We start from the raw sequence: 21,999 nt of genomic DNA, 5'->3' as shown, positions 1-21,999 counted from the left end.
TATTTATTTGTGAAGGAACAGGAGTCAGGAAGGATGTAACTCTGTGTGTGTGTGTGTGTGTGTGTGTGTGTGTAGGGGGGGGACATTGTGTGTGTGTGTGTGTGTGTGTGTGTGTGTGTGTGTGTGTGTGTGTGTAGGGGGGGGGCCTTAACCTAATCCGTGAAAATACGACTCCTTCAATGTGCACGGAGACCCAATAGTCCAGGTCTCCCAGAACACAACTCTATGTATGATTAAGCTTCACGGCTCACCAGCCCCTCTTTCCAAGATTGATTTGCTCGGCAAAGAGCTCAACAATTCAGCCCTCTGGCCATGATTTTGTTTAGTGAATCTGAGAGAGACTGAAACCCGGAGATCCTGCTTGGGGTTTCACCTGACCTGGGAAAGTGACAGCGATGCTGGCGGGAAAAACCCCGCAGGCCAAGTTTCCCCCAACCCCCCACCCCGGGTTCCTCTCCCCCTTCTCCCCACCTTCGCGAACAAGAATTATGCGAGGGGGGTTAAAAAAAAAAGTATATAATCCAATCAGAGGAGACCTCAAAAAAAACCAAAAAACACAAAGTTGATCGTTGCACCCCATTCCCATCCGCGGGAGAGCAGGCGGCGGCTGCGTGGCTGGTGAGCAGCAGCAGCTTGTGCCCAGCCAGCGCCAGGACGGCCTGGTGTCTCGGGGACTAGGCCCGGCCGCTCGTCTCCCGGCCGGGAAAAACACCTTCCCCACCGGAGGGGGTGCCTTCGGCCCCTTGGCGTCACCTGGGACGCTAGCATCGTGTCCCCAGGGGTGGACAAAGGATGCGATCGGGACGCCGGGGCGCAGAAGGGACCCGGTGGCCGCGGCGGACAACGGCCTAGAGGAGAGATGGGGGAGGGGGTGGCTGGAGACCCGCCGGACTGAGGGGTGGGGCAGGGCCTGCCGCGAGGCCCGGGCGGCGGTGGCGGCTGTCCCCGTCCCGTCCCGTCCCCACCACCCCCAACAGCTCCCCGAGGTGGGGCTGAGGGTCGGGTTTCGGTCTCACCTAAAGTCCTTGTCGCTGGATGTCATTTTTTCCAGCAAGTTGGAAATGTGGTACGAAGCGCTCGCCATGTTGCCGGCCTCGATCCCGCCTGCTGGCTCGGTGGCTGCTGGGGCCCGCGGCCGGGGCTCCTCCTCTCGTTGGCGGCGGCGCCCGCTTCCAGGGTCGCAGCGCGACACGGGCTGGGGAAGGCGCTTCGACACGATGTCCGGTCCCCGGCCAGACAGGGTGGGTGCCTGTCCCGGGGGGAGGGGGCGAGGAGAACGAGAGAGTGACGGGGACGGCCTAACGACGGAGCTGCTCGCGGAGCAACGAGCTCATGGGCGGCGGGACGGACGGCTGGGCCTCGCCGGGAAGCCAGACACTTGCGCTCGCTCGGGCCGTCTCGCTCGCACTCCCTCCGCACTCGCTCCCCAGGGCAAGAGGCCAAAGCCCGCCTCCTTCGCAGGGAGGGCGGGGGCGGCCGACGCAGGGCGCTGCGGGGAGGCGGGGTCGGAGTTCACCGAGGCCGTCCCGAGCGCTCTGCGCAGGCGCTGCTGAAAGAGCCGCTCCCGTTGGCTGCGCCCGATGTCTGTCTCCGCGCGGCCCGCCTTTCAGGCGGAATGACAACGCCGCAAGGGCCTTGTCTCGCGAGACCTTAAAGCGACGGTTAAAGGACGGGCCCTGAGCGCAGCAGGCCGGAGTGCTCCTGAAATGGATTGCGTGCTTTGCTCCGTAGGACATTAAGAGGAAAAGGAGAGAGAGATTTGTGCGTTTTAAAGCGCGCGAGGCTCGTGAGTGGCGGTGCTCACAGCCGACCCGGAGGCCAACGGGAGCGCCGTGAAACGAGCTTGCCTTCCGGACGGTACGCGTGGCCGACGCTGCGCCCTGGCAACCATGCTGTGTGGCTGCCACGTGAAAACCACAATTCCCACAATTCAACCGGTGATATGCGAAGGACGGCATTGGCTGCTTGACCTGGTGCTTGCTCATTGGCTCCCAGGGTCGGAGAGAATGCTGGGATTTGCAGGCAGGCTACGCGGTTATGCTAATTAAAAACCTTTCCGTCGCCTCCCTCCAGATTTCTATCTTGAGTGTTTTATTTACCTGAAAACACCGCCCCTCGCTCCCTGCTGCCCTCATGTTCTGCTGTTATTTTCGATCAAAAGCATTGCATCATTGGTGTTTTGCAGGTTCCTCGCCGAGCCTTCTTAGCACTAATGTTGCCTAGCTAAAGGGCATCAGGGCCGGGACACTTGTGGAGGAACAGGCTCCCTTCATTCATCCTAGAGCCAGTTTCCTGACTCCAGTTAGGTCCTAGTAAGAATACCCTACCAAGGCCAACTTTGGATTCTAATACCTGGACTCCAGAGGCAGATGCAAGGGAGGGTGTATACCAGACCAGCCTGGTCTACAAAGCGAGTCCCAGGCCACCCAGGACTGTGTAGTGCAACCCCGTCTCAAAGAAAACAAAAAGTGTTGTTAAAGATTACACTCAGGCTCTACATCATTCAATGGTCGCTTTTGTGCACTTGATCCTCTGACTGTCTTCCTGTCTCCTCAGAGAAACCAACACAGCCATCAGAGGTGAAATAGCAGCCATGCGTTTCCTTGCTATCCAAGCTTCCTTACCTGTTCAGTATTTGAGAGTTTTCAAAAAAGTTTGCCAGCTAGTGATCTGTTGGGACCCTACTGGATGACCTAAGGTGCCCTTGGGGTTTGCTGTCCTCCTCATGACTAGACGTTCCTGATGAGACCCTGCTGGGTGACCTTAGGTGCCCTTGGTGTTCTCTGTCCACCTCCAGATTAGGTGTTCATTTCCCTCCTTCCATCTACGCCTGTATGCAAGTATGCAAACTATCCGCCCATTGCCGAGGGGCTTGGGGACAAGGACCTTTGTCTGAGTAAATTTCCACTGTGACTGCTGTTGGTATGTGAGTCTACTCCCCTCTGAAATAAACTGGCATTCTTGCAAGAGTGACCGGCTGTCTTGTCTTTATTTAATCCGCAGATCCCTTCGCCCGAACTCGTGGCCAAGTTGTAACGATGGCCATTACAGTGATCAACAGCTAAAAATCTGTTAGGAGAACTAACTAGCAGACATGTCTGTAAGAACAAAGAGCCCAGTAAAGAATTGGAAGGATCAGATTCATTTCCGGACTCAAACAATAAATCTCACTGTTTCCAAATTTTTCAAATCCCAGCCAAGCTACCTAATTTTGCTTTCTTTTTGATATAGTCATCAAATAATAGTACCGAATGAACTGTTACAAAACTTAACTATTAGTTTAAATATGATTTGGATTCAGTGCTGGTTTCCATTTCCTCATGCTGCTTTTGTCGACCCCCATGTTTCCTTTGACATTAATGGGATTAGTGTAGGTTTTTTTGCATTAATGCCATACACTCCTTTCATTTAGTATAACTCTACCACTCTTAGGACACTTTTTTCATCAAACTTTACCATTTCAGCTCCAATTTTCTTCATCTATTAGCAAATTTTACTCGAGATTTAATGTATATCCCCAACACACATGAGCAGGTCATTTTTCTCATGTAAATCTGAAAACTGCAAACCTTCGTTATTTGGAATAATCCTTCTTTAGTATCTAGGAAGACAGAGAATAACAGTTTGTCTTTTGGTATGCAACTCTTTTACCAATCCCCAACAGACTACATTATTTGCAGCCAGGTACCTGGGATATAGACAATTTTTCCTGCAACTTACTATGTATCTTGGGCAATTTATTTTAACCTTTCCAAACCTCAGTTTCTTCGTGAGAAAAATGATGGCCTTCCAAGTATTGCCTTCAGAGAGTTAAAACTTAGAGTCAGATGTGTGGGTGGAGTGTGGTGGGGCTTCCAGAAAAAGTTTTGTCACATAGCCTAAGGTTAGTGAAAGAGTCTGTCTTAAGAATTAAGAATCACTGGGCGTTGGGGGCACATGCCTTTAATCCAAGCACTTGGGAGGCAGAGGCAGGTGGATCTCTGTAAGTTCAAGGCCAGCCTGGTCTACAGAGTGAGTGCTAGGATAGGCTCCACAGCTACACAGAGAAACCCTGTCTCGAAAACAAAAAGGAAAGCAAACAATTAAGAATCAATGGGCTGGCTGGGCGTTGGTGGCCCAAGCCTTTAATCCAGCACTTGGGAGGCAGAGGCAGGAGGATCTCTGTGAGTTAAAGGCCAGCCTGGTCTACAAGAGCTAGTTCCAGGATAGTCTCCAAAGCCACGGAGAAACCCTGCCTTGAAAAACCAAAAAAGAAAAACAAAACAAAACAACAAAAAAAAAAAAACAAAATCAATGGGCTGGATAGATGGCTCAACCATTAAGAGCACTGGCTGCTGTACTGAAGGGACCAGCTCCCCATTTCAGCAGCCATAACAGCCAAACACGCACTTGCCTGACCTTGTCTTAGTCACTAGGAGGTCAGATGCCTGCCTTGTGGCAAGGAACCAATCAGAAGTTAGCTGGTGGTGCTATGCTTTACGGCTCTGGGTGTGCTTTATGGACAAGCACACATTGAAGAGCATAGCAACTGCCCTGGTAGGGCCTATGGGCCATAACAACCAGTTGACCAATCAACACAGGGCAAAACCTCCAAGCCAGGAGGCACACCAATCCTGAGCCTGTGTGTACCCCTAGACACTCCCCTTATACTGCCCTATAAGATCTCTATGCAGATGGTTCGAGCTGTCTTTTCTAGCCATCTGCCATGGCGGGTGGATGAAAGACCCGAGCTAACATGGGGTTAGCTCGTTAAACAACTATAATAAAGCCTCGTGCTGTTTGCATCAAGTTTCCACCTCCGCATGGTGATTGGGGCAGCGGCGATCCTGGATTGAGATCCTGGAGGCCTGAGCTTCCAGGGGTATTACAGTACCAGAGGTCCTGGGTTCAATTCCCAGTACCCCCATGGTAGTCAACAACTGTCTATAACTCTAGTCTCATGAATTGGGGTGCCCTCCTCTGTTGTGCATATGTACTTGCACACAAAACACCTATATACATAAATAAATACATCTTTTTAAAAAAAGAAGACAGAAACAATTGCCTCCACATTCCGGTGCACATGTGTGACTAACGACCCCTACACAAATGCATATACTCAAGCATGTGTATACACATACAGGTTTCTGACATAACAGGCAAAATTTAGAATAGGGTCTCAGCATGAGAATAGAATCAAGACAGAGTTCTGGTATATGTTTAAAAAGAAGAGTAGAACTTAGCATTGCCTTTAGTATGTTTAAATATGATAGGACTAGGAGGAGCTTTAAAAGATGAATGACTAGGGCGACAGCAATGGAAATGTATAATTCATTAACTGAGTAACTGATGTAACAGCATGACCTGTTACATTATTACAAACTTATGTGTAAAATATTTCCAATGATGTTTAATGACCTCCTGGGCAGACCATAGATTTCCAGACTTTTGGAGGCATTAAAAATCCAATTTAAGCCGGGCGTTGGTGGCACATGCCTTTTATCCCAGAACTCAGGAGGCAGAGGCAGGTAGATCTCTATGAGTTCGAGGCCAGCCTGGTCTCCAGAGCAAGTGCCAGGACAGCCTCCAAAGCTACACAGAGAAACCCTGTCTTGAAAAACAGAAAAAAACAATCCAATTTAAATGCAGTGATTTAAACATCCTGTTCAAAACTCTGTTGGAGTTTATTATCACTGTGATAAATTTAAAAGGCTTGTGTTCCATCCTCCACTCTATGTGTGTGTGTGTGTTCGTGCATGTATGCGTGTGCATGTGTGTATATGTGCATGTGCATGCAAGCATGTATGTGTGCATGTGTGCATGTATGTGTGTGTGTATGCTTGTGTGTTGCCAAGGCCTTGTACATACTAAGTAACCACTCTAACCCTGAGCTACATCCCTAGCCCACGGATGGAATCTTTAAGACATGATTATGTCACATGTCCTTTGTCTTCATGAATGATGAATGAGTTAGTGCCATTATTCTGGGAGTGAGATCCTGATTTAAGAGATGAGTTCACAAAGATCTCCTTTCTGACTCATGTATTTTCACTGGCCTTTCTACCATATTATGATACAAAGTCCTCGCCAGGTGCTGAGACCACAGTTTAGGAATTCCTATCTTCCTGAACCACAAGCCAAATAGACTTCTACGGTTTATAATCTGCCCAGCCTGTAGTATTGTGTTAGAGCAGCAGAAAACCAAACAAGATACAGATTTACTTCAATGGTCATACAGACATTTCCTTCTACTTCTAGATCCTGTAGGGCTGAGGGTGGACTGCAAAAGAAGAGAAGACAAAGGACATAGATATTCTCTGTTCACATACTATAAGTCTATCTTTGCTGTTAATGCTGGTTTTGGCAAATGCCCAAACACTACTTTTATGAGGCCTGAGGCCATGAGTTGTTTTCATTGCCTCAGAGATCACTCCACTGCACGTTTTCCATGATGGAAAAGGTCTGAGAACATTTGTAGGCCTCCAGGTGGCAACAGCACTCCTAGATGGGAAACTTCACAGCACTGAAGCCCAGCTTATTTCAGAAGATATGCCCATGTGTGGAAAAACCCATGGCCCTTTGCTACATGTCATGGAAGGAACACAGAGCTCTGCATAGTCAGCCCCTCTCCACCCTGCATGTCTCTGTACTTCTCTTCTGCTTTCCTTAAATATACACTGATGTGGTCAAGCAAAGAATAAGGAAGCAGCAATGCTCACCAACACAAATGCTTTCTTTGTTGTTTGGTTTTTCCTATCACCATTGCAACCACAATGTCCATGTTTTTCATCACCCCTAATGACTCCTGGGCTGACCAGAAATCTCTATTGAATCTTCCCTTCTTGAAAAGACTTTCATTTCCTGTACTTTCTGTTATGGTCATTATATTGTTTATGCAGTGAGCAGGGGGAGAAAGACCCAATACTTTCCAGCCATCAATAGTTCCACTATTTCTTCTAGCATTCATTCTCCACATGGAACCTTTGAGGCCTGGAGCACATTGGTGGGAGGCAAAATGTCTGACTAGATTGGTTTTAAAAATATGAAGATAAAGTACATATAATATTTTCAGCCCTGAGACTTTTGCTTTGTGTTTGGTTTCTGTTTTGTTTTCTTTTTTGAGACAGGGTTTCTCTGTGTAGCCCTGGCTGTCCTGAAACTAGCTCTGTACACCAACCAGGCTGGCCTCGAACTCAGAGATCTGCCTGCCTAGGCCTCCCACTGATGGGATTAAAGGTGTGCCCCACCATGCCTGGCTAACACTGGGACTTTTAAAATAGCAGAATTTGCCTCATTTTACACGTGTTGAGGAAGTATGGGACAATATATTGATATTTGATATCAACAATGATTTTAAGAAAAGTACTAGAACGACCTATGATCCAACTTCCAAATAATTTCATTTGCTTATCTTCCCTATCAGCTGTTTGACTGTTCACCAGTACCCCAGATAGAAACAAGGAAAGTAAAATAAAATTACATCTAATTGAAGTCCACTAAAGATTTTCACTAAAGCATCCCTACTATGGCAGGAGAAAAGTCCACTTTGAGGGTCTGCTTCATTTCCCAAATGGAACTATAGTGAACATGTTTCATAAAATGTTAATACTACTGATTCCCTTGGGTCTGGGTTCATTCTCCAACCCTGGACAACCAAACAAAAACCACATTTGTATCTTGGAATATATGCTGTCCGTGGTAGCAGAGCAGTGGTTAAAAGTGAAAGAATTGGACTGACAAGATGGTTCAGTGGGCAAAGAAGTTGGGCTGTGAGTTCCATCCCTGTGACCCAGGTGTTGGAACGTAAAGAGCACACTCCTACAAGTTGTCCTCTGACCTTTATATGCATAGGTGACACTCATGGACACCCCCCATGAAGTTTCTTTTTTTTAAGCTTAGAAAACTATTTTCTTATTTATGGAGTGTTTCAGAACATTTAGTATGCAAACATGTATCCCAAGTCCCAAACAGGGATAAGTAGCACCTAGATGCCAGGTGCTGGACATGCTTGGACACAGAGTTTCAAGTTGTAACTATTTACCATCTCAAGGATGAAAACATTGTGAAACTAAGTTGGAAACCATTGCCTTCTTGATATTTTTCTCTAAACTGAATGCTGAATTATGATGGATAGGCCGTCCCTGGGACAAAACTAATTCAAAATCTACTTTAAAATTAATCCCCTACCAAGTAAATTTGGCTACAATCAATTCCTACATTTGTTGTGAGTTTTTAAAAAAGAGCTGTATTTATTAAACTAGTTATTCATTTCCAAGATATGAGGACATCTGTTTGAATGTCAAGGGGGGTATGTTAAGAGAGGAGGAAAAGGGCAGTTCTGATTTGTATTTGGGAGCAGACAGCTTCACACTCAAATAGACACAAATGCTTCCTGTTATGGATCATTTATCAATACCAACTTCAACTTAGATGCCAAGGGAAGAAAATGCATGTGAGACTAAGCTCCTGGTGTATTTCAAACTGATGAGAAACATCCCAACAGCTAGTTTTTCTTATGATCTATCCTCTACTAAACAATTGCTAGCAGCACTTGGTTAATTTTTAGTGGCCCTCTAAATCAAATGTAATTGCTATTCTGTGAAGGAATTATTCTCTTAGAGTTAGAAATACATGTGCAGCATATTAGTGAAAATTGCAGAGATTATTTATGTCATTGAGGTGCTCTGTTGGAATGCCTACCATCCCAGTTTTGTGTCTGACTTTTACACCAATAAAAGAAACACCATATATTTCTGATATGAATTGACAAGAGAGTTTTTCCAGGATGTTTGTGGAAAATGCAATTATGATTGTATCCAGTGTCAAACTTGCCATGGCTTTGGGCATAAGGAAGCAGAAGAAAGTGCTAGAATCCAGCAAACACTAGCTGTTTCCTTAAATATATTGTGTTAATGATCCTCATACTATTGTTTAGAAGTATATTGTTCTTATGCTACCAAGTATAAGCTATACTACTTATACTACCAAGTATAAGTTTTGACTTTTGAGAAAAAGTGTTAATGGGTACTTAAAGAGAAGTCATGAACCTGCAGATCAGGAACTTTTAAAACTTAAAGTGAGGCTGGAAAATAGTAGTTTAATCAAAATAAATGCAAAAGAAATTGAGTGTTCAGCTCTCTCTGCTTTCTGATTGCAGACACAATGTAACCAGCTGCCTCAAGCTCCTGTTTCTACAGTTTTCCCCACCATGATGAACTGTATTTTTGAACTGTGAGCCAAAATAAAACCTTTTTTCTAGAAGAAGAACAAGAAGAAAAGAGGAACAAGAAAAATGGAAGGAAGAAGTAAAGAAAAAGAGAAATAGTTTGGGACATTATGAACTAATATCAGTACATAATTACTACTTATAATAATAGGTAAGTAAAAAAATACATTCTAGGAAAAACAGCTGATCATATAAGCTGTGCTTTTACTATCTGTCTTAGAGTTTTCTGTTGCTGTGGTGAAACACCATGACCAAAATCCAAGGCGTTTGACCTCTTGTCAACTTGGCATGCAAGCATGTCACTGCTGAGCCATAACCCTTCCTTTCTTATTCATCCCCAAGGATCTCACATCAATATCAATATCACAATATAAAACATTACAACTTTTAAAAGTCCTACAGTCCTTAAAATTTCAAACACTTAAAAATATAAACTCTTCTTAAAATATTCAAAATCTCTTGTGCTGGAGAAATGGTACAGCAGTTAGGAACACTGTCCTCTTTCAGAGGACACAGGTTCAATTCCCAGCTCTCACATAGTAGCACACAACTGTCTGTAACTCCAGTTACACAGGCATGCACAAAGGCAAAACACCAGTGCAAGCATTGTGTGTGTGTGTGTGTGTGTTTAAAAAATATTCAAAATCGCTGAAAATTGCATCATGGAGGAAAGTCGGGGCAGAAAATGAAGCAGAACAGGAGCTCAAGCAACCCAAGCAGGGCAGAAACCTGGAGGTATGAGTTGACACAGAGGCCAAGTGTGAGTAGTCGCACTCACATTCGCCATTACAAGATGGCGCTGACATCTGCTGACGGATCAAGTAAACAACGTTGGTATACATGTGCCCAGTGTTTTTCCACTGCCTAGCCCCGCCTATTCCATGGCGTCATATAGGGTGACGAGTCATGCACCTATCCCAGCTGTACACGCATCGCTCAGAGTTTGTGAGCTTTTATAAGGGGACGGGATTCTTGGCTCGGGGTCTCCGCTCTGGTAAGCTAATGCTCTCCTCTCAAGACGCATTAAAGCTTTACTGCAGAAGGATCCGAATGTCCTGTGTGGTTCTTGCTGGCAAGACTATGGCGCGGGACAGCCAAGGAGGAGTGATGCTTACTGGCTTGTTCTGTTGGCTTTCTCAATTTGCTTTCTTATATACCCACAGGACCACCTACCCATGGGTGGCACTCCCTGCAATGGGCTAGGTCTTCCCACATCTATCACTAAGTAAGAATCTGTCCCATAAGCTTGTCTGCAGGCCTATCTGGTGGGGGAATTTTGAGGTCCCCTCCTCTCAAATGACTCAGTTGTATCAAGTTGACATGAAACTAGCCATTCACTATCTATGTATGTCAGTTTGAAAAACAGGCACTTTCCTTTCCCATATGGACTATGAAAAGCATTATAAGAAACCTCTCCTTGTATATCACAAAAAAAAGCCATAAGCATGTGTGAATTTCCAAAAGCATCATTGGTTTGCTGTAATCTATTTTCAATGTTAAGCCATGTCACTACTTAGGATCAGTGCAGAAGAAAATATTTATTGATTGGACTATTACTTTTATCCAGGTCTAAAACAAGGGAAAACACCCGAAAAGTATATTTGAAAAGGTCTAGAATTCATAACATGCAATCAGCATATACAACTAAATAATAAGATGCAATTCCTGGTTTTAAAGATATGAAATATATTTGGTTGGATACATCAACAAAGAAGCTACAGGAGGCAAATAAAATCCTATGGGATGCTAATATATAAGTCTTAGGATAGCTAAATTTGGAAGTTGAGTAGACCAAGTGTTGATAAAGACAATAGGATGGCTGGAATTCATATAGACTGTAGAAAAGTTTAGTAATTTCTTCAAAAGTTAATGATGCATCTACCATATGACCTTCCCATTTCATTCATGGATACTTTCCTAAGAGAAATAAAAACATATATTCATATCAAGAAGTAGAACATGAAATACTCCAAATGTCCACCAACACGGTAATACATAAATAAATTATATCATGTCTAAGCAGTGGATGCTTCCTGCAATAAAGAGGGATGAACCATGGGTAGGATGCACCACAGCAGATGAAGGGAGTTCATTATTATTATTATTATTATTATTATTATTATTATTATTATCATTATTAGTATAATGATAATATCATTAGTATCATTATTATCAAAATAATCATTAGTAAAGAGAGTTAGGTGAAAGGAACTGAAAAATCATCTATGAATCTACTCATTAATCATAGATAATTATAGAAACTGCTTATCTATAGGGACACAAAGCATCTCAGCGTTTGTCTAGGAGTTAGGGTGGAGGGAGGGACTAATTAAAGAGTTCCAGGTTAACTGGGAATGATAGAAGTGTTTGCACTTTAATTTGGTAGTGATTGCACGTGTGCATACAGATGTCAAAACTCATCAACACATATACTGTACAAAGTGTATTGCTTATTGGATGTTAATTGTATTTCCATAACACAGTCAAAATAATAAAAATAAAAACATGTTACTGAAAAACATAATTATTTAGACTTTAAGTGTCAAAGTGGCTTTGATTTTCTTTTATGGACTTCTCCCAGAAGACAGTATTTGATCTATGACATAGGAGTAAGTCATTGCTAGGTCTGGGGATGTAACTAAGAGGTAGAGTGCTTTCTTAGCATGCACAGGCCATGAGTTTGATCTCCAATAAAGAGAAACAGTCTTTAAAGTAAATAAGTCATCGCCATCCACTTAAATTTACATAATAGACATATTTTTATTATCAACAACTTGAACATAAAGTTAATTGTTTTTTCTATGTTCTAGCCATATTCTCAGTTGCTCCAGTATGTTTCTGCTTGGTTCTTATAGCCACCTTAAGCTTGGCATGGCATGCTACATACAGTACAGGGTGATGGAAAGTGCCTCTCTAGATCATATTAGATCTGCATTCAACCCAACAAGAGCATTTAGGTTAATTCATTAGCAACTTCTGTAAATAAAAATAACATTAGTTGCATTTACTTTGAATTATTTGAGGTATAAGGGTGACAATTATAAAACACTTTGCACAAAGTAAGTACTTTATTTTGTTATTAAAAACTCAATTTTTCTAAAAAAATTACCTCTCTAGTAGCATGTTTTTCCCCATAGGTCTACAAAAAAATTCCAATATCTTAATATAGGAAATATTGGGGAAGTATTATATTTCCTTGCTTATCTACATTATTTTTTGTAAGATTTATTTTTCTTCTTGACTATGTGCATTTATAGATTTGTCTTGTGTTTTGGTTTGTGAACATGAGTGCAGGTGCCTGAGGATGCCAGAAAAGGGTCTCAGAACCTTTGGAACTGGAATTACAGGTGGTTGTGAGCTGTGGTGTTTGTGACCTGCCTGATATAGGTACTGGGAACAAAACCCCCATCCTCTGGATGAGCAGAACACGACTTTTATTGCTGAGCCATCTCTCCAGCCCCAGCTGCATTATTTTGACACCATTTTTTTATTATTATTTAAAAATTGCTGCCAAGTAAGTTCTGTGATCGGTTGTTCTCCCCACACTCGCACTATTTCTGTGATAGATAATAAATCTTAACAATCTAGGTAAGTTAAGCAAGTTTCTTAAATTAACCTCAACAGGCGTGTGTGTGTGTGTGTGTGTGTGTGTGTGTGTGTGTGTGTGTGTGTGTGTGTATGCTGCTACAATTGGTAATAATGATAATAATAATGTCTCTGTCACAGAATGAACCTAAGGATTCAACAATATGATACATGCAGCATCCTTTTTGTTCTGGCTGATAAGAGTAAACAAACACCAGATACACAAGGTTAAGGTTAACTTTTTTCATTTCCTATTTTTCTGTCTGTTGACTATGAATAGAGATTTTTTTGGATTTTTCATTGCCACATCTCATGCAATGACTGGTTCGTTGATCTTCTTGTCTACAGATTCCTCTCAAGTTTAAACTTAGGCTAAATGTTTCCATGCATGGGTTCTTCTTTGCTTGTTCCATTTTACAACTTCTTCTTTAATTTCACAGTCAGTATGCTACAAAAGTTTCCAGATGATCCTAGAAGTTTATGGTTCATTTGTATGTTAGCTGTTGTTTGCCACTGTGTCTAATACCTGGAAAAAAAAAAAGCTAAAAGGAGCAAGGGTATATTTTAGCTCACAGCTTTCAGGAGTTCTGTCATGGTCCATCAGCCCCATGGCAATGGACCTGTGGTAAGGCAGAAGCATGGGGCCCAGGAAGCTGTTCACCTCATGGTTGGTGGGAAGCAGAGAGGGATACGCCAGCTATAAGAGATGCCCTTCAAGCCAGGCTTTGGTGGCTCATACCTTTAGTCCCAGCACTCAGGAGGCAGAGGCAGGTGGATCTCTGTGAATTCTAGGCCAGCCTGGTCTGCAAAGCTAGTTCCAGGACAGCCTCCAAAGCCACACAGAGAAACCCTGCCTCAAAAAACAACAAAACAAAACAAAAAGATACCCTTCAGAGACATCTCCCTGGGGACCTACTTCTTCCAACCAGGCACACAATATGTGCCACCTCTAAACAATTCATTCAAATGTGAATCCCTAAATGGACTAACCAGCTGAAAAAGTCAGAGATGTATTGACCTACGCACTTCCTCAAACCCTGTTGATGCATCAGCAAAGCTCGGCAAACATGCACCTTCAGAATTCAGTTCAGATTTAAGCCAGGACAATCTAGGATGATTATTTAAAGAAATATGTATGTGCAGGTTGCCACCAAGACCAATGGAACACATATGCTCAGGTTGCCACCAATACCAATGCAATACGCATGCTCAGATTGCTACCAAGACTTTGGGGTTGGACGTATAGAACAGTTGATAGAGGGCTTTCCTGAATTGCACACAGCCCTGGGTTTGATCTCCAGTATGTGGGTTGGGGTTGGGATGCAATCTCCCTAGTATTTATAATGAGCAAAAAATGGCATTGAGAAGTGCAATCTTCCTTTTTGTTTGTTAGTTTGCTTGCTTTGGGCTCTTGTTTTTACCTCACTTTTTTTCTGCATCTAATCATAGGATTCCGGTTCTGATGATCTTTCCAGATATTCAGTTTAACCCAAATCATGCTAGCTTTTTTGTTTTGTTTTGTTTTGTTTTGTTTTTGTTTTTGTTTTTTCAAGACAGGGTTTCTCTGTGGTTTTGGAGGCTGTCCTGGAACTACCTTTTGTAGACCAGGCTGGCCTCTAACTCACAGAGATCTGCCTGCCTCTGCCTCCCGAGTGCTGGGATTAAAGGTGTGAACCACCACCGTCCAGCTAGCATGCTAGCTTCTTGCAGCCACTGAGTTTGTGCAGTTTTAGGCATCATGTCAGCAATATTCTTAACTAAATTATTTATTAAAGAAGCAGAATAAGACAGTGACATCCTGGAGACTTCACTGTACCTTCTCGTTAATTCATTAATCAACACGCAGGGAAATGCCATTAATCAAGCACTCTAATTACAAATCCACATAATTGCGCTTGATGATATGTCTTCATCTACAGCATCATCCCTCGTAAATCTACAAAGAAAAAGAGCATGTCAGAACACTTTCTAAGATGAAGATATATATTATACTCTTATCTAAAATTATGAGGCTTATCGGGAAGGATAATTTTTAGTAAACTTTTTAGTTACTTCCCTCTATCAGTGATTATTAAAGGCTCAACAGCTCATCTGAGAGTCTTAAGTGTAGTTGTGCCAAGCTGTCAGTTTCACAGTGTGTAGCATCTTGGTTTTAAGCATCTTTTCTGTTCTTTCTAAATTCTCAAAGATTATCGATAGCCATTTAGTCATAATCAAAAGCCTTTGATAGATCAAATTGCTGGCATCTTTTGTTTTTTGAGATACTATCTGTCCAGACCTTCGGATAAGTTGGGGGTGCACATTCTTTACCATTTTACACCCCTAATCTCCCCTTTCTTCTTCTTGATATTTTCCTCTTCCCAGGTGACCATCAACTTTAACAGAAAAGAGGGAGAGTTACTTGTTTAATAAGTTGGTTGGGGAACCAGAGGGGTCGAGGACACCAGGAGAACATGACCCACAGAATCAGCTAAGCAGGGCTCATGAAGGCTCACAGAAACGGAAGCCTCCTTCGCTTTGCCAGCTTTCCCAGCCCTGTGGATGATAGAATTTGGAGATCTTTTCCTGGGAGATGTCAATCAAGCAGGCTTCCTGGTGACTAGTTCTGACATCTTAGAGTTATTGAGAAGAAGCCCTGAGTTTCCTCTTTGGAATTATCCTCTATGTTTAGTGCACATCATGGACTGTCTACTGTGAATTGGGAAAATAAATCAAATGGTGATAAAAATTTAGATGGAGATTGTAAGATGAGCACATTCCTCTCGTGATTAACTTGTTTTCAGTAAACATTTTCCACTTAAATATTATTCTCTTACTTTTTAATATTTTTACATTAGAATAGCATATTGTAAAATTCACTAATTTTCTTCTCATAATCCTTTCCAAATTCATTCCCTTAAGAAACTCAAAACTGAAACCCGGTGGTGGCACACACCTTCAATCCCAGCACTTGGGAAGCAGAGGCAGGCAGATCTCTAAGTTCAAGGCCAGCCTGGTCTGTAGAGTGAGCTCCAGGACAGCCAGAGCTATAAAGAACAAAACTCACACATTGTATCTAATGACCACAATGAGCTTTGAGAGCTGATATAAGCAACCTATCACAGTGTAGAGCAACATACACATGCATCTGTAAATTCACATTATTGAATATTTGGGATTGCCATTTCTAACCAATGACGTGATAATTTCTGTGAGACTGCATCAGTATAATTCATAAGATGGAAGAGGGGTATGGACTTTGGTATTGTATAGCTGTTTATTATTATTACTATTACCACTACTACTATTATTGTTGTTTGGGGGAGATAATTAAATGCTACAATGCTAGGGGAAGTGACTGGTCCTTAGGATGCACTTAAATACTCTTTATGAAGAGGTGGAGTTAAAAGGGGCTTTAAAAATGTGTGGAGTTACAGAAAATGGAGTTTGGCTGAGGATAGAGAGAAAGAAACTGGAAGAAACTCAGACCTCTCCAGGCCACCCCAAAAGACAAGAAAAAACCCTTGAGGAGAGAACGTGTCCCCACCAAGGGAAATGAAAGATGCTTTGGCTGAATTTTTTCTGAATAAATTTTGATTAATCTTTAAAAAAATCGCCATGTAATTTGCAAATAAATATAACATGTAAAGTTTAAAAGCACCTGCCATTTATCCCTTGCCTGAAGTGTTCAGTCAACATAATTGCTAGTGTGTGTGTGTGTGTGTGTGTGTGTGTGTGTGTGTGTGTGTAAATGAGTTTATTGATGAACACACAAGGTCAAGTTACTCCCTCCCCCAACAAAGAACAAATTCCAACAAAACAGAAGAATAAGCATTCTTAGGGCAACCTTTACCCTTTCACACCTGGCTCCAACACCCCAAGCTTCACAACACAGACACATGGACCAGGCTTGGCTGAGGACAGACACTGGGGGTATCTGACCCGAAAGAGCTCTGCCCTCTGTACTCAAGCTCCCATCAGAGACAAGCTTAGGCCAAGGAAAATGGGGACAGGAGAACCTGACCCCAGCTCTCCCAATCTGGTCAAGCTTGAAAGGGGCCTGAAGGGAAACTGTGGCAGAGGCAACACACTGCCTTTTCAGGAGAGGCCCTTTCATGTGAAGGAGTGTCTCTCCCTAGCTCTGTCTGGGGTGAAGAGAGAGAGATGGCTTCCCCACAGGTCACATAACTGCTATTTTTGTGTCTTAATACAATAAACCTTTGTTGTTTCTGCCTTGTGAAACACCCAAGTGAATGTACTATGAAAATATAATGATGGAATATAGTTTAGAGTATATGCAGTTCCATGTATTCCTCTTTGTAGTGAACAAGGGTGATTTTAAAAATTAATAATCAAGAAAGTCTAAGTACTAGACTCATTTTTATCCAATACATTTTTAACTTTTTTTGCTAATATATATTCAAATTTATATTGCAGAACCTAAAGCCATTTTACTGCTTTCTCTCAAACTGGACTTAATTTCATTTCACAGTTTGACGAATAGCTTAGATACCTGGTCAATTCTTGTTCACAATTGAATACAATGTCTCCAGACGTGGAATAATCATAGCAATCATTTCTATAAATGTTCATTGATCTTGTTTCTAAAAACTAAATACATTAAGATTGCTGCCTGGTTTGGAAGAGTGTTCTCCACCGAAAACTACAAAAAGCCTTGAATGGCAGTACTGAGATGGGCTAGGACCTTTTAGAAGTGAGTCCTTAGTCAGTCTTTTTGGGGAATGTGCATTTGAAGACCACTGGAGTGCCTCCAATCTCTCTCCATTTCTCCTCTCCTCCCTTATTGTTTCCTTACTTTCCCTCTCTCCCTCCCTCTCTTTCCTAGTCTTTCTCTGTTTTGTGACATAAAGCATGCCCCTAATTCCTGCCTTGCCATTCAGCCCCCATCAGAAGACCACGCTGCTTCCTTGGATAGAACTTCCAAGAGCCATCAACTAAACAACTGTCTCCATAGTTCATAAGCAGCCTGTGTTGTGTGTTTCATTAGACTAATGGAAAGCTAAAACAGCATTCCATCATGGGACCTATGAACTCAGCTAGACCAGCAGTCAAAGCTAGACCAGTGATCAAAGCTAGACCAGTGCTGAACTAAATTGTGGGGTGGGACACTGCAGGGACTGCTCAAGAAAATCCATTAATGTCCAGCAAGGAAATGCAAAAGGGTTTGTTTTCATTTTGGAAATTCTGTATACATACATATATATACATATATATATATGTATATATATGTATATTTTCTTTCTTAGTATAACACATATACAATTTTACATAAACAAATTACTATAAGTAAGCAGATGTGTCAAATCATTTGAACTATTATGGATGTATGAGTAATTAATAATATTTGAAACCACTGGTCTGAAGTGACATCAAGAGTGGCACCCTGCGTCTCCCGAGCGGTGGTGGCACATGCCTTTGATCCCAGCACTCAGGAGGCAGAGGCAGGCAGATCTCTGTGAATTCCAGGTCAGCCTGGTTTACAAAGTGAGTTCCAGCCAACTCTCAACCATGTCACATCCACTGAAATCACAACCTCAGAGTCTACCTTCTAAGGCCCAAACACTTCTTTTTTGAAAAAAAAAATTGTCACAGGTGTCATGGAAACTACTACCAAGAACCAACATCAACAGGTACTCTGCGAGTTCTGTGTGGGTGGGCAAAGTAACAAGGCCTTTCATCATCTTTGAGATTACACATACTTGAGCAGCAGGCTTACCATAGAAAATAGAGCTGACATGGATTTACAGAAATTGGAATCAGGAAGAAAGTTAGTTTCCTTTATACCTAGGATGTCCAAGCATTTATAGCGTAGGCTCTAATTTCTACATTATGGAAGTCCTACCCTTTCTGATGAAAAGAATCTGAGAAATAGTCTTGGAGTCCTCGATGCTACACTTCCAAAGAAAACATTGGAGAACAGGATTGGAAAAACATTAAATGTTTCATTAGGCTAGGTGACTGCCTCTCCCAAGATTTAGTTTTCAAAGTGTTGTCACTCAGAAAAGTACTTAAAGTAAACTCAAAACTAATGGGTATATAATCTGTTAGGGCAGAATTGCTACAGACTAAGGCCTGTTTATTTGTTTTAAGACTGTTTTTTCCCATACACCCAAGAGTTCAGTGTCTATAAAGGTCATTACGACCTAAAGAGAAATCCTCTGCACAGATGCACTTGTATAGTGCCTTTTGTATATGAGACGAGAGGAAACTTACCTCTGTCTTATTGGAGCTATAGAAACATGAAACACCAAAGCAACGGGGGTTGTGGTGACTAAGAATTGGTATCAGAAGACATGACAGGGTTTCATATTTTGTGGCCTTTGGAGCAGATCAAAAGCAAACTGTAGAGCGTTTGTTATTTGACTCTTCACCTAATGACATCACAGTGTGGTAGCACCTGCTCATCAGCTGCCTGTTCTTTATAGCTGCTGGCCCCCTATCAAGTTACTGATTCAGATGAACTAAGCGACATAGGTGGGGGGATGGGGAGGACACCTGTCACTCTGGTTATGCCAGTATTCATTTGCTCTCAACTCAGAATATCACAAAGGAGAGGACACAAATATAGATCATTAATGGGAGTCTTACAAAATATTTTAAAAAATAAATTGTAGTCTAACACATGGACCTTTAGAGCATTTTCTATACTCAAGTTATCAAACTCCATGGAGACAAGTATGTCCTGAGCATAGGCTTGAGGTCCACTTAATTATCTTCAAATAATATTTACATCATTACTTCCATGCTACAGTCTGATAGGCTAGTTACACATGCTGTGAGATATGGGAGAAATGGAGAAATTCAAAGTACTAAAAGATAGAAATGCATTTTTGTCTTTAAGCCTCCAGAATACTATCTGACTGAGCGCTTGATTGAAGTCACTGTAACACAGCTGTGAAAGGCAAGCAAATCCCACCTGCCCTACAGTCCACAGACTCTTTAGTCAAGATATTTCAAAAACAGCTTTATAGTTGTATATTACAGTTGAAATCTATTTCCAGTGTGGCTGGAAATAGGGTTTTGTATTTAGCTTTCTGTACAGTTGGTGACCAAAATTGTAGAGAGCTTCTGTCTGTCCCAGAAGAAATGTGGAGAAGCAGATGTGGCAACCCGACAAAGTGTGGTCTAAGAAAACCCTGGCTTGCAAGCCCTACTTCTGTACCTTAGTGAAAAAGCATTCAACTCTCCACACCCCAGCTCAATATCTCAAGTATTGGGTACCTATTAAATGCCAGACATAACTCCAAATTTAGAATATAGTGAAGGGATTGATCCGAAGTCCGTAAGGCTAAGGTTTCTGTATTCAGATAAACACCAGCCAAGCGTAAGCCAAAGCATGCCAGGGGCAGCCAGGCAGCCAGGCCAGAGAGAAGGGGCATCCACGTGTCCGCTGTCCCCGAAGAATCCTTCGGGAGTCACCTTTAGACCTCCCCTGACCACGCCCTCATGGGCGTGTCCCGGCACACCTGCCCGGGCTACTAGGAGGCGGGGCTACAGTGTCTCCCTACAATTCCCCTTTTAGTCTAAAAGAGGATTAAAACTTAATAGTGTAAAACATCCGAGATTAACAATCATAAAGGTGAAATATAAGAAGATACAGTAATCTGCTATTGTACATCCTAACTATGTCTATTCCGGCTAAGCCCTAAAGTCATGTGGAAAGGGTGTCTAACTTGAACACCCTGACCACGTCCTCAAGGGCATGTCCCAGCACACCTGCCCACGCTACTAGGAGGCGAGGCTACAGTGTCTCTCTACACTATAGCTATAACACAAATATAAATGACAACTCCTATGGCGGTCTTCCTCTCCCAGGAAGACATGAGAAAATAGTTATTCATCCCCAGAGAGTGTAATAATGACTTACTAAGTACTGAGTCCCTTCCAAGTCTGGCTTGCTAAACCAATGTATCTAGGCTTACTTACAAGAGCAGGCATGAGGCTGTCTATAGCAGCATGGGCAACTTCAAATAGCTATACCACTAAGGAAGAGTCATTTCACTTTTTCAACAAGGAAAGATAGTGAAGCTAGTCTTGTGAGGGTCTCATGCAGGTAATCCCAGAAGCTCTGACTTCCAAGTGCCATGTTCTGAGGATGGAATTTCACAACATATCCCTGAAATGGAGAAGGTAGGATGATAATCATTTATTCTCTGGATTAAAAGAGACTAAATAGGACACAATTTCACCTATATGAAATTTATTTTGCCATATTGTAATTGTTTTGATTTGAAGCTGCTTTATTATGAAATATTGTACACTTTCAGAAATGGGAAGACGTGTTAACCTAAATGAATTAAAAAATAAATGTATTCATGTCTTAAGCAGACAGAGGGTGGGATAGATAGGTAGTTGGTAGATAGATAGACATAAATAGGTGATAGATGACGTCATCACCCAGAAATTTCCGATAGTTTTCTTCAATGGTGACCTTTTAAGCAGACTACTTTTTTTTACTTGGTCAGCCATGTCTGTGGCACTGGAACATTCCTATCTTGATAGGCATAATAATGTGAACTTTTACCTGTAGAAACTACTGGAAAGACAAAGAAGATAGATGGAGAGGTAAAAAGCATAGAGCATTTTCCCATGGACACTCCCTCTAGCCCTGAGAAGGAAGTATCAGTGAGTTTGGCTATTAAACTATGAGCAAACTTCTCTGTTATCCCATGTAATTGCCCCCACCCAAACAAGATCTGGGTTTCATCCCTCGGGCAAATGGGAGATTTTAGATTCATTCTGCTTTGGGTAACTGATCTGACTCCAAGAGGCATAGGAGGATATGCTGCAGTCTCGGCAGTTTTTCTTACCCTTACACAGGCATTCATTCATTATTTATTTAAATATCCATTTAAAATGATTAGCTTACTTATTGTATGTCTATGAATGCATCATATGCACACAGTGCCCACAGAGGCCAAGGAGGGCATCAGATCCCTTGGAAATGGAGTTACATATGGTGTGAGCCGCGATCCGGGTTCTGGGGGTCAAACTCTAGTCCTCTGAAAGAGCTGTATGTGCTCTTAACCATTGAGCCATTCCTCCAGCCCCCTCCTTAAATATTCCCTGTATTAAGCCTTCAAAATATTGTGTGGATTGTCTCATCTGAAAACAGAGGCAACAGAATCCTAAATTTCACTCTCTGCTTTCAGTCTGACTCTTGTCACGTGACATCTTATTGCAGCATCTCTCTACTTATGAGTTTAATA

The 21,999-nt window shown here is 42.4% G+C and overlaps 1 protein-coding gene across 1 annotated transcript in view; it reads right to left on the bottom strand.

Annotated features, from left to right (window-relative positions):
- Window positions 1-1,385, bottom strand: part of Cand1 (cullin associated and neddylation dissociated 1) — a 32,461-nt gene extending 31,076 nt beyond the window's left edge. Inside the window, exon 1 of the mRNA XM_027392324.2 lies at window positions 1,017-1,385. Within this exon, the coding sequence (XP_027248125.1) occupies window positions 1,017-1,084 (68 nt within the window). The 5' untranslated portion in view covers window positions 1,085-1,385. The remainder of the gene's footprint in view (window positions 1-1,016) is intronic.
- Window positions 1,386-21,999: the final 20,614 nt, after the last annotated feature.

Source organism: Cricetulus griseus (assembly GCF_003668045.3).
Source record: "Cricetulus griseus strain 17A/GY chromosome 1 unlocalized genomic scaffold, alternate assembly CriGri-PICRH-1.0 chr1_0, whole genome shotgun sequence".
Taxonomy (NCBI): Eukaryota; Metazoa; Chordata; class Mammalia; order Rodentia; family Cricetidae; genus Cricetulus; species Cricetulus griseus.
The sequence above is the reverse complement of the archived record's forward strand: the minus strand, read 5'-3'. Positions and strand labels throughout refer to the sequence as shown.